Genomic DNA, 19,905 nt, shown 5'->3' on the forward strand with positions numbered 1-19,905 from the left:
GCGGTTACCATACAAACAAACAAATTTTATCTCTTTATAATATTAGTATAGATTATTTCCACGAAGGACCTAATTATTATATACAATTTAAAAAATAGTTAATGAAAAAATACTGACTCCGTGGAATGGTAGCAAGAATGCTAGCAGCATTTCTCAATTGAATCGGAATTCCGATCGTCTTTGCAAAAGATGAACCAGCACTTCTGTCACCAATGGAGGCAATAAGACGAGGACGAGTTTTAATAAAGGTTTTTGCACTATGACTCCCAGGTAACTTACTTGACAAGCTTGTATGTTTTACTAACTTGAGTTTTAATATACGACCAAATTTTTCATCGAAGCAATTTATGAAAAAATTTTTAAATACCTTTAAATTTGTTTCCTTCGTCCGTATTCAGAAAATGTTAGGAACGATTAAAGGATCGCCGTATAAAAAGCTGAGATTTTTTAGACTTTTTAGAGTGATGATTTTTTGCCAAATTGTATATTTAAAATTCAATAATAATTTGTTTAAACATCGAAATAGTAAGCATACATTTTGCCAGAGAACACAGTCATAACGGCTTTGAATTTTGGATCGTTCATAACGAAGAATTAATTCAAAGTTGTAATTTTATATTTCTATTATTCGTATTCTGATGACCTCCGTGGTTGAGTAGTGTGTACACCGGTTTTCATGGGTATGCCACTCCGATGTAGAAAAAGTTCATTAATTTTCTATGTTGTCTTTTGTCTGGGTGTATGTGGTACCATCGTTACTTCTGATTTTCTATAACACAAGTGCTTTAGCTACTTACATTGGGATCAGAGTGATGTATGTGATGTTGTCCTACATTTATTTATTTATCATTTATTTCTAAGTACGATTTAATATTATATAAGAAAAATAATAACAATGGTTTATTTTTTTTCTTTCAGAAGCAAGAGCGCAGATATCTGGCCCAACGGAGAAGTACCTCAAACCTGGCTCCACGTTACGTCTGCAGTGTTCAGTCGTTCAGACAACGGAGGCACCAGCCTTCGTATTTTGGTCAGTATCAATCGTAGAATAGAATAACTTTTATTGATGTTTGATGTTAGGTATTTCTTAATATGTATACAAGTCCATACCACTAATTCATTATAAGTAATGAATTAGTATTTACACTTCAATCAAATCAATCCATGTAAATTCGGAGATGTTTGATTTAAGAAAATGGGATATAAGAACTTATGTCCCTTGTTCCTGAATAACATGAGTTCGCTCACACTTCAATCAAGAATACAACAATAATAAGTACAGCTGCTACGCGATAGGATAAGTCCTATCGCGTAGCATAGCATATCGATAGCAGCTGTACTTATTATTGTTGTATTCTTGATTGAAGTGTGAGCGAACTCATGTTATTCAGGAACAAGGGACATAAGTTCTTATATCCCATTTTCTTAAATCAAACATCTCCGAATTTACATGGATCATCAAGGTTCATTGATGATGTAAGAACAGTTAATATTCCCTATAGTGCCATATATGGCCCATTTTACAGTCTTCATTATTAAAAATCGATAATCATATTTGAAAATAATCTACTGTATATGCAAAAGGCAAAATGTTAAGTATAAAAATCATGAATGCCAGCAAAAATGATTGCAGCATTTTCGCTTTGAATTGTAGTTCTGAATATGGAGCAAAAATAAAGTCAGTCCAGTGGTAAAGATTATAAAAAATACAGTAGCAATTCTTTCAAACATATCAATATAACTCCAAGGCCCAAGTATACCGAATGCAAACGGAACAAGTATTTAATTTGTAGAGATGAGAATCGGCATCGATTAAATCGAGATTTTCTGCCGCAAAACGAAACATGCAATCAACATTGGTTCTAACTCGAAAAAATTAATCAAACCACAATCAAAGTGGGTTTTTTTGTGGATAAAATCGCCGACGGTACAGTGGTTAGATCACGTGAATTTTAACCGATGATTGCTTGTTACAATTCGAGCAAAAGTTAGTCTCTTGTTCAGTCAAAACAGAAATAAACTATTATTTTAGATGTAGGCATAGAAAATCACATTAAATTGTTATTATAACGGTATAAGTTAACCCAAAATAAGTTTAGTGCGCGTTACCTGTTTCTAAATATTGTACGTATAAAGTGATGATACTAAAAAGCCGCTACATTCTTGTCACGTAGTCTTTTAAAGTTCTTAGTCTAGTGTCGTAGGTCACGATGCGCAAAAACTCGTGCCAAGACGAAATTTAACGCCGAAAAATCCTTTTATCATACCATAAAATATTCGTTCAGGAAAATGGTAATTGCGACCTATATAAGAGATCAAAGGACCTAAAGATCATAAGTTCTGCCCACATAAGTTTAAGGTTTAGAACACTTAAATCTTAACTGAGGATCGTGGGTTCAAGCCAGGAAAAGCGTCGATGATTTTTTGTGTACTTAATTTGTGTTTATAATTCATCCCGTGCTCGCCTGTGGAGGAAAATATTGCGAGTCTATCAAAAGTTATAAAAACTTTAAGTTTACGAACAAATTTGCTAACAGCTACTTTAGGTGTATATAAAATTCAATAACAAATAATAGTTTTCAGATTTTTTCGAGATTATTTAGGATATTGCGTTGTTTTGCTTTCTTTAGTATCAATAAATTAGAATCAACGCATTCTTTATTTAAGCAGGCTCATAAAAGTACTTCCAAATTGTCCACAGACCTGCTGTGCCGCTGTTTTGTCTTATTTTAATGAGCACTTATTTTATTATTTGGCAGCGTCACCATCTGAATTTTTGGATTGGAAACTGATGACAAAAAAATTGCATTAAAATCTTTGATGACTTTTTCATTGACTCGGGATTTTTTGATTAGTGTTCCTTGGTGCTATTAGCTTTTGTGCAATTCTTGATTTGTCAGCTAGTCTGGATGGTGTTTGATCAGTATGTCCATAATTGGAACACCTCTATTATGGTATGAAAGAATTGTCATGCTATAGGGGTCAAATATAAAGCTATCACCGATTCCGAAAATAGATTCTAGCTTGAAGAACCGAGAATAAAGTGTAAAATATCATGACGCTTTAGTACAAATTTAAGGCGCATGAAAGCCACAGTCACATCTATCTATCTTATCTATTTAATTAATCTATTAAATTAGTAGATACACGTCTTGTCGCTTTTGTCAGTTATAACTTGGGAATCTTCAAGAAAAGAGCTTACTCTTAAAGGCTGGCAAGAACTGCATGGACATCTGTAAGCCCCCAGGTGTTGGAGTTGTCAATGGGCGTTGGTAGTCACTTTCAATCAAGTAGGACGCCTACTCGCTTGCTACCTACACCATAAAAAATCTCACGGTGTTTTTCTTCACCGCCGAGCACGGGGTGAACTGTGAACAACATCTAAGGGACATAAAAAAATAGTATATACTTGATAAAGAATAAATTGAGACGACTCAAAGATACAAAACAAAAAAAAAAAAATATCCAATCATTAATAATATAAAAAAGAATTATGTTTCTAAAAGAATACCTAATAAATAGATAATGACTGATATTAATGAAACTAAAACGAATTTATTGAAACAAAGTCCAAATATTTGATGATATTAAAATATTTATGAGAAAACTTTTTTAATAATCGAAAGTGATACATCAGCTTCAATAATAAATAACTTTTGTTTGCTAAATATAAATTAAGATATTAATGATTGTACTTAAAAAATCTTATATTATAAATATGTACATATGTACATCTAGATAGAATCGAACTGAGACAAACAAGCCAACTCTTATTTGCGGGACAGGGACGATTGAAACTCACTACATATACTTTAGTAGTGTAGTACGTACTGTACGTGTACTTAATAGCCACTGGCGACCACTATTTCGACGCGTTCTTCGCTTCGATATTCAAACTAGACATGACATAATCAAAGCTAAAAACAAAAGGCCTATAATCTAATGCTCAACTAAATGACTACGTACTACAATGATTGGTAGGACTCTGTGTCTATCTGGGTTGTTGTTCTGGGTTGTTGTGACATGTTCTATCGCTAAACAAAACAACTGTATTGTTTTGTTCAACTTTGAAGTTTGAGGGAGTCAATCCAATTAATCAAGTAAAACATTTTAGTTCCTTATATAGCATTAGCAGCCTGTAAATTTCCCACTACTGGGCTAAAAGCCTCCTCTCCCTTGAGGAGAAGGTTTGGAGCATATTCCACCACGCTGCTCCAATGCGGGTTGGTGGAATACACATGTGGCAGAATTTCACACATGCAGAAACGTTTTCTCACGATGTTTTCCTTCACCGCCGAGCACGTGATGAATTATAAACACAAATTAAGCACATGAAAATTCAGTGGTGCTTGCCTGGGTTTGAACCCGAAATCATCGGTTAAGATGCACGCGTTCTAACCAATGGGGCATCTCGGCTATTGGTACATTGGTGATTTAAATGAATATTCATTTAAATATTCATTTTAAATAATTATATTTTATTGCAATAAATTCTCCGTTAAATTACCGTAGGTCAATAACCTCCTGAAGAAAATCTTAACATAGCAGACAATGATCTCTTAAGACCAGACATTCTATGAGCTGTGCAAATAGATCTATGTGACTGAGTTGCTAATTTACTAAAACGAAACCTCGAGCTCTTAAGTTAATAAATGTAATGTCGGAATGTTTGACTTGAAATTCGAAATACTTTTATTTAATGTTAATATTAAGACATGTCAGTTTAAGTGAAAACCTGCGATGAAGCTGACACAAAAATTTACGAGCTTGTCGACGGTTATATCGGTAAACATTACGACTGGTATGAAGAAATAGTTAGCCAGTGTAATTACATATCTAAGAGCCATGGTTGGCAGCATACAGTCGGTATAATAAATAGATAACAGATAGTTGGATCATAATTTTTATAGTGACAGCGATTTTACACTGCATGTTATTAAACGAGCTTGCACGCGATAAACTCAAAACCACTTTTCTTGCGGTTTTCTCGAATAGACTGAGGGTTAATAGCGAAATTTTAAGTGATATATTGTTGATTTTGAGGATGCTGGAAAAAATCTTGTCGACTGGAACGGGTAGCGAAGTTGTAATTACGTCATATGTAAATATAAAACCAAAGCGAGGCAACGTCAGGTTTCCTTCGTTGAAACCTCCTATGTCGATTGATTAGTAAATATTAGTAATACGGAGTTAATTATCATCCAGACTTCATATTATACGTATAAGACATTTTCTGCCTCGCACAACCACTCCGTGGAATCAGCTTTCGTCGACAGTTTTTCCGAACCTATACGACTTGGGAACCTACAAGAAAACAGCGTAATCATTACTTAAAGGCCGGCAACGCACCTGCAAGCCCTCCGGTGTTGCAGATGTCCATGAAAGGTGGTAATCACTTTTCAATATCGTCCTGGTTCATTTAAAATTATATTTATAATATTATAATATATCTGCTTAAACAATTATCGTTGAGGTAATTATGATCGCTACAACGGCGAAGAACATAATATTTCCGAAGTATTCTTATCTCATTTCTTGTGAAGTCAAATGGTCCTCAAGAGACAGATAATATGCGATAATATATCCTGTCATATCCAAAGGAAACGTGAACGTTATTTTAGGAATGAATTTTATCATATTTATGAATAATTTACCTGATGGTAGGACTTTAAGCAAGCCCATTGGGGTACCACACATATTTCTACTACTGATATATATAATCTTATACATATATATATATTCTACTGTTAATCAGTGATTACTTAGTATTTTTGTGTTCCGGTTTGAAGGGTGAGTGAGCTAGTATAAGGTAGTCAAAAGGGACATAATATTTTATTTCAAACGTGGCAAAATGTTATGTAAGGAATGGTTAATATTTCTAATGGCAAATTTATCTATGGACGATATCATCACTCACCAATGGGTAGCCACTTGCCCATCTATACATGCTTGCAGAACAAAATAAATTATACACAAAAATTAAACTAATAATTTTTATAATTCTTGCCCGCACGCTTTTGTTTTTATTCACGTACTTCAAACTAGACCACTCGGCTGATTTAGAAATATATGCAATATTTAATTAATAGAATAATCTTTTCACCAGTAGAAGTCAGCTTATTATATGATATTAAATTCTAAATCATGCGATGGTTTGGTAAATAGTACTTATGTTTTATCGTACTCAATCCACACAATCATAGCCGGCGGACATGAGTCTCCTTTGCGACGACATGATCTTGATCATGCGCTTCACGAGAAGATTCTAAAACGTAATCCGAGGTGCTTTCTCGTAAGATACTAAGAGATTCGTTTTATTGAGCTCTTACATAAAATCTCGTTTTTCTCGACTATATCTTATTGCTCAGCACTTAACCATTGACATTGTCTAACCCAATTATAGGTCCAACGACAATACCGATATTTTTATATCCGTATTCATCTTGTGCATGAAACAAATTATTTAACTGTCAAAGCAAAAGTACTTTTCGGTTTATTTGTTTGTATAGTTAATATAAATAAATAAACAGTTTAGTTAATTGGTTTTGAAGTAAAACTTCTAGAATATTTTAAGTTCCGAAGTTTCGAAATTTAAAACGTTTCCGACGGTCTGTTTATCTTCTTCATGTGAATTATTTTCTGCTGTCTTGAGATTTATGAGATTCGAGTATAGTTGTTTTGATTTTATTCAATTAAATAACAACGTAACAGTTTCAAAACGATCAGAATATACAGAAAAACAGTCGCATATAACAATAACATTTCGAACAAAACCTTCAACTGTGCCAATATCTTAAATTTTATCAAAACTATCCTGACTTGAAACATTGCGGTTACATTTGTCACAGAAGTGATTTAAAGTAAGTCAGTACTTTTAAAAATCAAATATTTATTGCAAACTCTTGCTGACCAAGTTTGTTGAAACAATAACTTCGGATATATCGTCTTGAAGTCTAACTCGTATTGTCAAACTAATTTTCGCCTCATTTCCAGTTTATTGATGTTCCAAAGTGCCATACATGTGGCACTGCCAAGTCTCCATTATATCGTGCCAAATTTTAAATACTTGGCAAAAATTAAACTAATTCCGCGTAGACGTTCAAAACCCAAGACCACAGCAATTCGCAAAAGTATAACGATGAATAGAACGAGCGGCAAAAATATGTGTAGCGGTTATTTGGCTCAATCCTGCCAAATATCTACAAAATTGGCTAAACTAAATTAGACGAATCAAATTTCATTCCAAATAATATGAGGTTTATTTCAATATAATAAAATAAAAAAAATGTTTGTGCTAATTTCAAAAATAGAACAGAATTACAATTTAAGCTTACAAATATGATAGAGCAAGGCAGTTGTTTTATTATAATTTGTTTTTACTCTGTGGTGAGTTCTTCCACTCAAATATTGTACCGCCAAACAGTAAATAACTAGGATTGTTCCAGTTTCAAGGTTAAGTGAGGTAATGTAACTGTTGGTATAAGTTAATATAATACTTTGGCAATACTAGCCTTTTTTTTTGTTTTTATATATAGTCTGAAATGACGCGGTGTGTACTGTTTTTTCTAGAAGCTTCACTAATTTAAAAATAAAAGAACAGCTTGTCAATTAAAAAAAAAGAGTGTTGCCATAGTATTATATTGACTTATACCAACAGTAACTACAGACACAAGGGGTATAATTACGATAACATAGGACATATTAGTTCCCAAGGTTAGTAGGACATTAGCGATTTAAGGAATGGTTAATATTCCTTACAGCACTAATATCTATGAACAGTGGTGATCACTAATATTTAGGTATCTTGACCGTCAGCCTACCAGTGTCATAAAAAAAAAAAACTTACAATATAATATTTGTTGTGTTATATTGTACTACCTAGGCTGGGAGAGCTTGTAATGCTGCATTTGATAGCTGGTGGCGTTAGATTACCATCTTAGGACATAAATGGGAATACATAAGGCCGCTTATTTATTTATTTATTTAAAATAGCTAGGCAGACTGTCAATCGGTCCGGAACCGGTAAGTATTCTGCTGCTTATAAACATTGATACTGTTATAAATATTGGTTACTTATGATATTCCTTACCTTTTTTACTCAACGAGAAAATTCTTGAAACAAAAGAAAGAGATATTTTAAATAAAATATATGCTCGTTGAATGACATTTAAAGATTACTCGTTGTATCAAACAAATGCAAGAGTTTGCAAATAACAGCAATTTTAAAAGAATTTTGAATAAGAAAAGCTTAAAGTAAAAAGTAAAAATGTTCCGTTCTTACCAATTTAGAAGCAAACGTGCTCGGAAGCAGTCGCCTGAAACTCTTTTTTAAATTATATTTTTAATATTAAAAAGTAAATGTCTGTAGAAACTACTTTAAATTCTTATAATTAAAGGAAATTATTTTAGTAGGTTAGTTGAAGTTACGTTTTTCGTGTTTGTAAAACTAAAAATAATTATAATATTTGTCTGTTGACGAAACATTTTGTAATGCAAGGTTCATTTTTTTTTTTTCTTTTTATTGCCCGGGAGGGCAAATGACTCTGCTCCACCTGATGGTAAGTGGTAGCAGAGTCCAAACGCGACGACGGCTAGTGCAGTTGGGAAAGGTGATCTGCTCTAGCCGCCCCCGCCTTGCCGGCCCGCAAGATGCCTCTTCACGCCTCGCTTGAAGGAACCCAGGTCATAAGAGGAGGGGAATACGTGCGCTGGTAAAGAATTCCATGTTTTGGAAGTGCGACAAAGAAAAGAGTTGCCAAATTTCTTTGTACGCGATGGAATTGATGTCACAGTTAGGCGGTGACATCGAGAACCAGCACGCGTGGACTTGTGAAGGAAAGGGGAAGCAGGAATAAGGGAGAATAGTTCCTCTGAGCACTCGCCGTGACACATTCGATAGAAAGCGCTGAGTGCCGCTATCTCTCGACGCAATTGTAAAGGCTCGAGGGTGTTGGTGACCTTTACATCGCCAATAATGCGAACCGCACGTCGCTGCAACCGATCCAAGGCCTCCAGTAGGTACTTAGCGGAGCCATCCCAGAGGTGCGAGCAATATTCAACGCAGGACCGTACCTGTGTTTTATACAGCAGGAGCAGTTGAGCAGGCGTGAAAAAACGCCGCACCTTGTTCAGGACTCCGAGTTTACGTGAGGCTGTTTTTATAACAGCCTCGATGTGATCCCTTGGATTGAGGTCGCACCGAACGTCGATTCCCAGTATGGCGACTTTGCTATGTATCTCCAGCGTGGTGCCACAGAGGGAAGGAGGAGGGGAAAATGGTGACTTTTTCGCTGTGAGAGCGCACACCTGTGTTTTCTTGGCGTTAAACTCAACAAGATTGTCAGAGCCCCATTTGGCGATGAGTCCTAACGTCCTATCGAGCTCAACAACAAGATCCCTCCGTCTCTCCTCAGTTTCCGCCCGTCCAGCCGCTGCGCGTCCGTGGTATCCCCCGTGCACTGTACTGTCATCTGCATAGCAATGTATGTTCCCGAGAGAGAGCATATCATTGATATGCAGAAGAAAGAGCGTGGGGGATATCACAGACCCCTGGGGGACTCCAGCATTCACTACATGGGATTTTGAAGCGCAACCATCAACTAGAACGCGAAGGCTGCGCTTGTGTAGGAAGCTAGCAATCCAGGTGCAGAGCTGAACCGGCAGACCGTATGCCGGCAGCTTGGAGAGAAGACTTCTGTGCCAGACTCTGTCGAAAGCCTTGGAGATATCGAGGCTGACGGCCAACGACTCTCCACGCTTATCGATAGCTTCACCCCAGAGGTGTGTTACGTACGCTAGAAGATCACCTGTGGACCGTTTTGGTCGAAACCCGTACTGACGATCATTAATTAGACAGTGATCTTCTAGGTAATGGATCAGTTGGTTGTTTAAGATCCGTTCCATCACCTTACAAAGAACTGAGGTGATAGCTATTGGCCGATAATTTGCCGGGTCAGATCGATCCCCTTTTTTGGGAACCGCTTGCACATTAGCTTCTCTCCAAGAATCCGGCACACATCCTGTAGAAAGAGACAGCTGGAACAGGCGCGTTAACACAGGAGACAGCTCCGCTGCACACTTCATCAGCACTATGGCTGGTATTCCATCGGGACCGCTAGCTTTCCGCACATCAAGTGATTGTAGCTCTGCACGTACATCACGTTGCCTGATTTTGATGTCAGGCATCGTGTAGCCACATGAAGGAATTGTTGGTGGCAGCGCACTACAATCATTGATTACGGAATTATCCGCAAAGAGTTTTGCCAGAAGATCAGCTTTCTCCTGCGGACTGTGAGCTAGCGATCCGTCCGGATACCTGAGCGGTGGCAGCGAAGGTTGACAGAAATTGCTTTGCACAGATTTGGTCAGACGCCAGAAGCTACGGGAGCCTCTAGGTTGTGAAATAAGGTCATGGCCAAACCGCGCAATGCGCTGTGCATCCGCTCTTGTGTATGCCTTCCTACAAGACTTGGAAGTTTTATTGTAGGTTGCTTTCAGTGAGTCAATGTTAGATGCCCCACTAACGCAGCCATTGATCCACGCGCGATAAGCCGCCTGCTTAGAAGACACAGCATCGGCACATTCGCGAGTGAACCAACGGTTACGCGTACCCTTACTGGCGAGGTCTGAGTTAGGAATGTAGTATTCCATCCCCAACAGGATCTCACCAGCAATAGCAGCGGCGCTAGCTGTCGGGTCATTCTCACTGAAGCAACGCTCCTTCCAAGGGACTGACGCATAGTAATCGCGCAAACCGTCCCAATTTGCCGACTTATAGTGCCAAATGCGACGTTTGCTTACCGTTGGTGGCGGCAGCTTGGCCTGTGGCACTTTGGTAGATATCAGGCAGTGATCCGAAGAACCAAGTGGAGCCCGAACCTCAACCTGATATTCCACCGGGTGGCTAGTCAGCAGAAGGTCCAGTAGGGAAGGCGCTTGCCCGTCAATGTCTGGGATCCTGGTGGGCTGATCAACCAACTGGGTCAAGTCATGCGTGAGAGCGAAAGCATGGGCAGTCCTTCCTGCATGGTCAGTTTTGGAGGACTTCAACCATGATTCATGGTGAGCGTTAAAGTCCCCCAAAAACACCAGTTCCGCGTTAGGAAACTGCTCTTGCGCAGCATCTGCCACCCGACTAAGATGGTCAAATAGTCGGCTTGTCTCCAAGTCACCATTGTGGGATCTGTAGAGGCACACGTAGACCCGACTCTGACGAACCAAGTCCACACGTACCACTAACAGGGAGAAGGTAGGGTCCTCCAAGCAGCGCAGACGGTGACAACAAACATCCGTCCTGACGAACAAGCATACTCCGGCTTTCGCTTTGAAGGATTCTTCAAGCATGTAGCCGGGATAATTAAGGTAGCTGGTATCGACAGGACGGAGTATTTGAGTCTCCGTCAGAAACAACATTGCTGGCCGTGCTGTCTCGAGATGGTGGTGGACAGCATTGAGGTTAGCGTGGAGTCCACGGATGTTAACGAACTCAACCTCAAACAGCGTGGGAATGGTGGGGGTGTGCACCGCTGTACGACCGTCATTTCTTTTATGCACTGTCATGGATAGGGGGAAAAAAGAGGAAGAGACGTGAAGCGAGCGATGCGTTGCCACGATAAGGACGGTCAAAGTGTGGAGCTGTGTTTCCCCAATAAGTTGCCAGAAGAGAAAATAAACCGACCCGCCGGGCGGAAGGGCCCCCGAACCCTCCCGGTAGTGGCCGCCGGGACCCCACCGTCCGGTCACCAACCGGCACGACGGTCCACACCGGGATTATGCGTGGCCTGGTGGGGCAGCCTCGCGAGCTGGTTAGGAACGCTTGGGCCCCTGTACTCTGCCACGGGCGGCCAGCGGAACAACCGTTTCTACGGGTCTCCCTGACCGGCGGGTCAATATACTTTCCTCCAGCATTGGTTCAACAGCAACATCCACCGGACCAACACTTATCGCGACAATGCGCGCTCGGGCACTGGCTGTACGCCGGCTGATCTCGAAACGCGGCTGCAAGCAGCCACTTCACGAGTGTTTCACCATGCGTACGGTGGTAACAAGCCAGGCGGATGATTGACATCCTACCACCAGATGAGCAGATGGTCGCTCAGATGTCCCTTAGTCGCCTCTTACGACACCCATGGGAGAGAGAGGGGCAGTGAATTGTATTCTTACTCCGTCACTGCACGGAAGAAATTAAAATTTCTAGGTCATGTATTATTTTTAAACGTTTTTTTACGGGCTTCAACAAAAGAATAAGGTTATCAATTCGCTTGTATTATTAATTTTTTTATAACAAATATAACCATCAATTATTTTTTTCTTTGACAAGGTATTTTTACTATTTGGATTTTTTCATTTTTATTACAAGTCAAAAATAAATTCTTGAACTAACGAACCGAGTTCCATTCGAACTTTTGACAGTAGACATTGCCGAAGAAATACTTTAATCCAGGGGACTGTAATATTAATAAAAGAAACAAGTGCATCATCTCCATAAATCTTACATTATATTAAATAGCGTATTCAATTACCAGGTACCACAACAGTAGGATGATCAACTACGACCTCGAACGTGGCATCAACGTCACCACGGATCCAGAGCAGAGGCTGTCAGACCTCCTAATTCCAGCAGCCAGCGTATCCCATGCAGGGAACTATACCTGTGTACCGAACAATGCGGTGCCCGCTAGCATATACGTCCATATATTTAATGGTAAGTGACATTCTTAAAACTAGATTAATCAGATAAGAGCCCTTGATTTAAATGTATAAATATTCAATATATTTTAATATATGCAGGGCTTGTAAAACTTGTAAACCTTGCTTGCCGCTCCCATGCGGTACAGAGAATGTTTTTGGACAATGATTTACGAGTACATAATAAAATACCGGATAATATAAACCATGAACCGTTTAAAAAAATTCAAAATTGTACTGTGACAAAATTAACAATATTACTAATATGTTAATTTTGGTTAAAGATGCCTAGATTAAGGCTCGAGTTTCACAGGACTGATTGAGAACAGTTATTTTAAATATTAAAATAATTGTAAATCTGTTGATGAAAAGAGAATCTAAGTGAGTTTCTTAGCACTTTTTCGCTATATGCTAGAGGCTGCTTTCCTTTGGTAGAGTTGTAATATTGACAACTCAATAATGCTTTATTGTAAAGTTTACTCGAACAAACTATGTTTGCTTTCGATTTTTTTTATAAAATGTAAAGTAACAGTGTATTAATATGCTTTTACTAAGAAAAGCTTTAATTCCCTTCTGGGATAAGTTTTTGAAGCTCAATACATAAGTCAGAATATATCACGATATGTTTCGTCACGATGATTTTTCAATATTCTCAAATTTTAATCCACGTGATTTGGTTAATTTTCACGTGTTCTATACAAAAGACTATATAGGTTAACATATTGAATACCATTGAAGGAACAGCACTAATAAACAGGATAGGAACAGGAAACTAAACAAGAAGCAGGATCGCTTTAACACTCTAATATTTGTTTTCCATTCTGTTGATGTTTGAAAGCAAATACTATGAACTCGTACCGTTATAACCCAGTTGAGAATCTTAACTAATGATTCTGAGTACAAATCCGGGCGTTCAATGTTCCAGACCGTGCTCGGCGGTGAAGGTGTAGTATTAAGTGTGAAATAAACTCATAAATAAACGCAAATTAAGCACATGAAAATTCAGTGGTGCCTGCCTGGGTTTGAACCCGAAATTCGATCAGCGTGGTGTAATATGCTCCAAAACTTTTCCTCAAAGGGAGAGAAGGCCTTAGCCCAGCAGTGGAAAATTTACAGGCTGTTAATTTAAAAAAAAAAAGTATTCTTATATTATAGTTGTTGTCTCCTTTCTTTATCTATATATCCACTTACCTGTTTTCGTTCTAAGGTCCTATCACCAAAAGTTGTCTTTGAGAGATCGCTATAAGCGATAAGATCACCTTGGCGCACCATTGTCAAATATTTTTGTTTCTCTTTTGTACTCATGTGTTGCACAATAAAGTACTAAAATAAACCGATTCAGCTGTTTAACGTGAAGAGGTAACATTATTAGTTTCTTTTTATATTATTAGTATAGATTATTAATTAAACACACTTAAATAGTGAACTTCGTTCAGATCATCAAATTGTATCTTCGGAACAAAAAATCCAATTAATTATTTCTCGATAAGATAATAAAGAACAATTGAATACCTATTCAAGCAAAGAAACATTTAAAGATGTTCAAATTCAAAAGAATTAGATCGAACAACTTGATCCAGTAATACCCATGCAATCATTTAAGTGAGATAGGGCACATTCAGACCTAATAGTCTGGATTCAGGCCAAACCCCCCCCATGTTGCTAACAAACGACGCGATATATAATGCTGCACCGCCATACTGGAATAGCATTGAATTACAAGAGTGATGGGTGCATTGCGTCACTTGTAATGTTAATAATATTATTATTATTATAATAATAATAATTTATCTCCCCTCTCAAATCTGCACTTATCTATTTTCTTTTTAAGCTTCTTAGCTCTGAAAGATCGCTATAAGCGATGAGACCGTCTTTGGACGCCTATTGTTTGTTTTTTTTAGCATTAGCAGCCTGTAAATTTCCCTAATTGGGCTAAAGGCTTCCTCTCCCTTGAGGAGAAGGTTAGCAGCATATTCCACCACGCTGCTCCAATACGGGTTGGTGGAATACACATGTGGCAGAATTTCGTTGAAATTAGACACATGCAGGTTTCCTCACGATGTTTTCCTTCACCGCCGAGCACGAGATGAATTATAAACACAAATTAAGCACATGAAAATTTAGTGATGTCTGCCTGCGTTTGAACCCGAAATCATCGGTTAAAATGCACGCGTTCTAACCACTGGGCCATCTCGGCCATTTGTTAAATATATATTTTTTGGTTTCTCTTATGTTATGTAATAAAGTAATTAAGTAAATAAATAAATATAACTTTTATAATGTCACCGGTATTAGACTATATTACACTTGATGTAACCCTGTCGGTTGGTACCACCCACACATCCGATAGTCTACCGCCGTGTTGTTGGTGTGAGTGAGCCTGCTCCCAAGTTTGGTCGCGCATTAGCGATAAGAATATTGTCTTTCATTTCTTGTTTCAGTAATGTCTTTTAGTGATGACCACGTACCACCACATGGTCCACCCATATTAAAATAAAAAAATAGAGTTTCAAATATAAAAATAAAGTAAAAATAACATAATAGGAGGGGCGCAAAATACAAGCAGCTTACCCTGTGGAATTACAATTCCAATTGTCTGAGCATAAAATGAACCAGCCTTCCTGAACGTCGAGCTTAATCTATGAGATCTGTTTTTGCACTATTGCTTTGGAGTCCAGTGTTTCAACTAGGAACGGGACAGATATATAATCTGTAATAAAATATATTAATAAGGGAAAAGCGTCATAAGTGTATATATCATTTTTATAGGTGAAGTTTTTTATTGATCTAGAGACTTCGACAACAATCAATCAAGAATCCAGGAAATCATTCATAATTTATTAAATCTGTAAATTAAAAACAACAACGATAATATATGCAATATTATTACAGTATAATTCTCGAAAATATTTTTTTTGTGTGCACTTTAACCGCGAAAATGTAATAAAAATGAGAACGTAACGCTGTAAAAGAGACTGCGTGGCAGGCACTGTTGATAAAATTAAATTGACATAATTTCGGACGAGGTTTTATGAATCATAGACATATTTAATTATAAAGTCAACATTTTTATGTTTCTCGGACGTCATTAGTTTTCAAGACTCAGTTTTAGTGTTTATCAAAATCGGGCCCAAGACAAGACGAGAAAAGACACATCAAAATAAAAGTTCAACGCACCTATTTCGCATTTAAAACGCTTTCAAAATGATAATATTAAAGTAAATCACGTTCGACTTTTATAATGAATAGAGCTAAAATATCAAATAACTAATTAATACAGAAATAATAATATAATATTTTTTTAATTAGTTGTCTTAATGAAATAATAACAAACTTATTTATAAAATATTCAGATTAATTACAAAAATTGAATTAAATAAAATTTCAGTTATATTTTGGTAATTTAATAGGTCCTGGGTGTAATAAAATATATCTACAACAACGTAGACAATTTTGGAATAATTAGCGACAGACGTTGTATTGACTAGAGAAATAAGGTCGAGCTTATAAAGTCAAAGTCATAATTATTTATTCAACATTAAAGCGAAACACTTGTTCATTGAATGTGAAAAGTATACGAACAGTTTCAAAATATACAGCACAGACTTGAGAAAAACAGCGATTGAAACATAACTTAATTTGACAGGTTTATTTCTAAAACATTTATTACAACTAAATACCATCATTATTGACAATATTTTTACTAAGACTTGTTAAAAAATAGACGAAGCCTATTCGACACTTTAATGCAAAATGATCTATGCAAATTAGAATTATTTTTCTTATAGTTAGTTCATTATACCGGATTGTAGGGCCTTGTGCCAAGCTGCGATACTTATTATTAACCAAGCAGCAGCTTTACCTAAGTAAAGCAATTCCACGGCAATTTTTAACTTGGCCTATTAAAAAAAATAATACTCATATAAAAAAAAAAACATTAGAAATAAGGCATATTACTCAATACAATATTATATTAAAAAAAAAGAGTGGACTACGTATTTATTGACTTACTAAGCAGGTTATATAAAAAAATAATTCTTGTTTACTGACATACTCTGTAATAAAAATGGGGGTAAAAGTAACTACTGAGTTTTTTGCCGATTCTTCTCGGTAGAATCTACATTCCGAACCGGTGGTAGCTTTAAAGTTTATTCAACAGTGTAACATGACAATTTAAAAGCGCTTTTTGATTTTGATTTTTGTGTTCCGGTTTGAAGGTTTAAAGAGCCAGTGTAACTAAAAAGCAGGCACAAAGGCACAAAGCACAATCTTAGTTTCCAAGGTACATTGGCTACGTAAGTAATGGTTATTTTTTTCTTTGTCTCTGGCACTCACCATGAGGTGCCCCAATTACCGGTCCGCCTATATATATAAATAAATAAATAAATAAATATTGGATAACATCACATACATTACTCTGATCCCAATGTAAGTAGCTGAAGCACTTGTGTAATGTAAAATATGAAAATCAGAAGCAACGACGGTACCAGAAATACCCAGACCCACGACAACATAGAAAACTAATGAACTTTTTCTACATCGACTCGGCCGGGAATCGAATCCGAAACCTCGGAATGGCGTACCCATGAAAACCGATGTACATACTACTCGACCATGCAGGTCGTCCGAATCACATAAAAATATATATATATTTTTCCGGTTCTCCATTGTCGTGCTATATCTTGGCTCGGCAACATGGCTACGTCCTTTCATCCACCATTAATGAAATACCCTTACTTTATAAAACGTACTAATATCACACACCTGAATTCTTTATTTCTTTACAAGTGCGATATTAGTTAACATGAATTGAAATTAAGACGAAATTATAATGGTTGAAGCCTTTCACAGTCTAGTGGTAATTAATTTAATGAAGTTTCACGGCTTCGTTAATTTAACCCGTAACTTAAATTAGAAACCAATGTTTTTTTTTTTTAGGGATAGAAACAATGAGATTACACTAATGGCATAAAAATATACAATATTACAAAATCAGCTAAATTTCCACTGTTACACAATTATTAAAATTTAAAAAAAAAAGACTAACACACATAAAATCAAATAGTTAACATTATACGATCAATAAACGTATACTAACGGAAATCTTAGACAATTATTAATAAAGTTAAATACATAATTAAACGCAACAAAATAAAAAAAAAAAAAAAACAAACAAAATATAAGGCATTAATGGCTACATTACAAAATTATTTACAGGAATATATAATATCTAATATAATATATGTAAAGAAAAAAAAATATTTTTCATTAATTTGAATTCCGCGCATCAACCTGACATGACATGACATGACAACTAAATTTTGTTAGCCATCAAAAATATTAACCTAGAATCAATCTCGTGATTGTGAAAAGTAAAGTATCTTGTGATTTAGGAACAGACATTGTTAATTAATAAACATTAAATGTCGTTTCTCTTTTTACAGGTGCGTAAATATTATTTTTGTAAAATAATGCGTAGGTAAATACAAACTTTTATTTTATTTTTTATTATTGTAAAATTAAACAAATAAATCTCTTTTTACGGAGAAACTCAATTGTGTTTCATTAACTGTGTCGTCCTAATAATAAGAATACCAGAAAAAAACTTATATATATTACAAAAAAAAACTTTATAAACAAATGAACATGGTTGAACTAGCACAAAAAGTCTCAATGTATAATAACATAGTCATCAAACGAAATACAGATCAAGTATCAGCTCTAATAGCTAGGCTAATTAAATAACCTGTGTTAAGGATAATCCAGTCCTCTCCCCGAAAGTTGTAATAATTAAAATACATTAGAAATATCGCCTAGGTAAAAAAAAACATATCTAATGAAAAGTGCTTGTAGGTAAATAAAATAGAGATATGATTTTTTTTTTTTGTATGTGGGCGTGAGTTTACTTGCGTGTTACTATATGTGCGTGTGGGTGCATGTGTATGTATGCGTGCGTGTTGAGTGTGGATGCCAGTTGAAATTAGGTTATAGAAGTAATGTATTTTTCTGTTTCATCGTACGTCTTGTTTAGCAGGAACGCAAACACGTTTTTGTTTGTTTTGACGACCTCCGTGGTCAGTGGTAGTGTGTACACCGGTTTTCATGGGTACGCCACTCCGAGGTCCCGGGTTCGATTCCCGGCCGAGTCGATGTAGAAAAAGTTCATTAGTTTTCTACGTTGGGTCTGGGTGTTTGTGGTACCGTCGTTACTTCTGATTTCTATAACACAAGTGATTTAGCTACTTACATTGGGATCAGAGTAATGTATGTGATGTTGTCTAATATTTATTTATTTATATTTATTTATTTATTTCACTGAGCTAGTGGCAATTTATATATAGACAAGTTTGCATTCAGCTTTAAATAAGAAGGGACCAAGATAATAACCGAATGGTTTAGTGGAAACAAATTTTGGAGTATCTAAGCAGCACATGTTATTTTTGCGTCGTTTGACAATAGCAGTGTAAGGAATCTTCTTACGTTGGTATAGAATTAAATTTAAGAAGAATAATTTTCTTGCGCTCAGAGCCCCACAATTTGTATATAACAGATTGGTTTGATAGAGTTGTGGTCGAAAAGTTGCCACTTTTAAGATGCGCCATCTTCACTGTTGAGCAGTTTATAAGCGTTTCAAAATAGTTTTAGGTGCACCATCCCAACACGACATGCAATATACAATGAGAGATTGACACTTGCACAATTTTTTTTTTCTAATAACTGAAAATTTGCGCACTCTGCCTGTAAGTAGCTCAATATGATCTTTAAAATTTAAATGCTTTAAGTCGTATTGAAAAAAAAAGAACTAGATTACATTACGAAATTTATATTAAAATTTCAATACGAACTTAATGTATAATTAATATCAAGCTTAAACCGTTTTATTGCAATTGCAAAAAACGCTTACAGTAATTTGCAAGAGTTCTTTTTAAAAATATATATTTTACGTGGAAATAGGAAAATATTTTTCATATTAACCCTTTTAAATTATATGGATGGGGAATGTTAATGCTTGCCTGGTTTTGAATGGCTTGCGTACGTCATATGCTACCTAACCAATGCACTAGTTGACGGCAGAGTAACTGTCTTTACGATATTTTTATCCGACCGACGTTCATAATGCGAAGAACGGAAATATTCATGATGCGTTTAAATGAAAAAAAAAAAATCCTATATTTGTTGAATAACGTTACATTATTTTTTTTTACATTAGCAGCCTGT

The 19,905-nt window shown here is 36.3% G+C and overlaps 1 protein-coding gene across 1 annotated transcript in view; it reads left to right on the top strand.

Annotated features, from left to right (window-relative positions):
* LOC125072765 overlaps positions 1-19,905 on the top strand; it is a 72,967-nt gene that overhangs the window by 45,339 nt on the left and 7,723 nt on the right. The window contains exons 5-6 of the mRNA XM_047683450.1: positions 919-1,030; positions 12,525-12,703. Coding sequence (XP_047539406.1) covers positions 919-1,030; positions 12,525-12,703 — 291 coding nt within the window. The remainder of the gene's footprint in view (positions 1-918; positions 1,031-12,524; positions 12,704-19,905) is intronic.

This window comes from Vanessa atalanta, chromosome 22, assembly GCF_905147765.1.
Source record: "Vanessa atalanta chromosome 22, ilVanAtal1.2, whole genome shotgun sequence".
Classification (NCBI taxonomy): Eukaryota; Metazoa; Arthropoda; class Insecta; order Lepidoptera; family Nymphalidae; genus Vanessa; species Vanessa atalanta.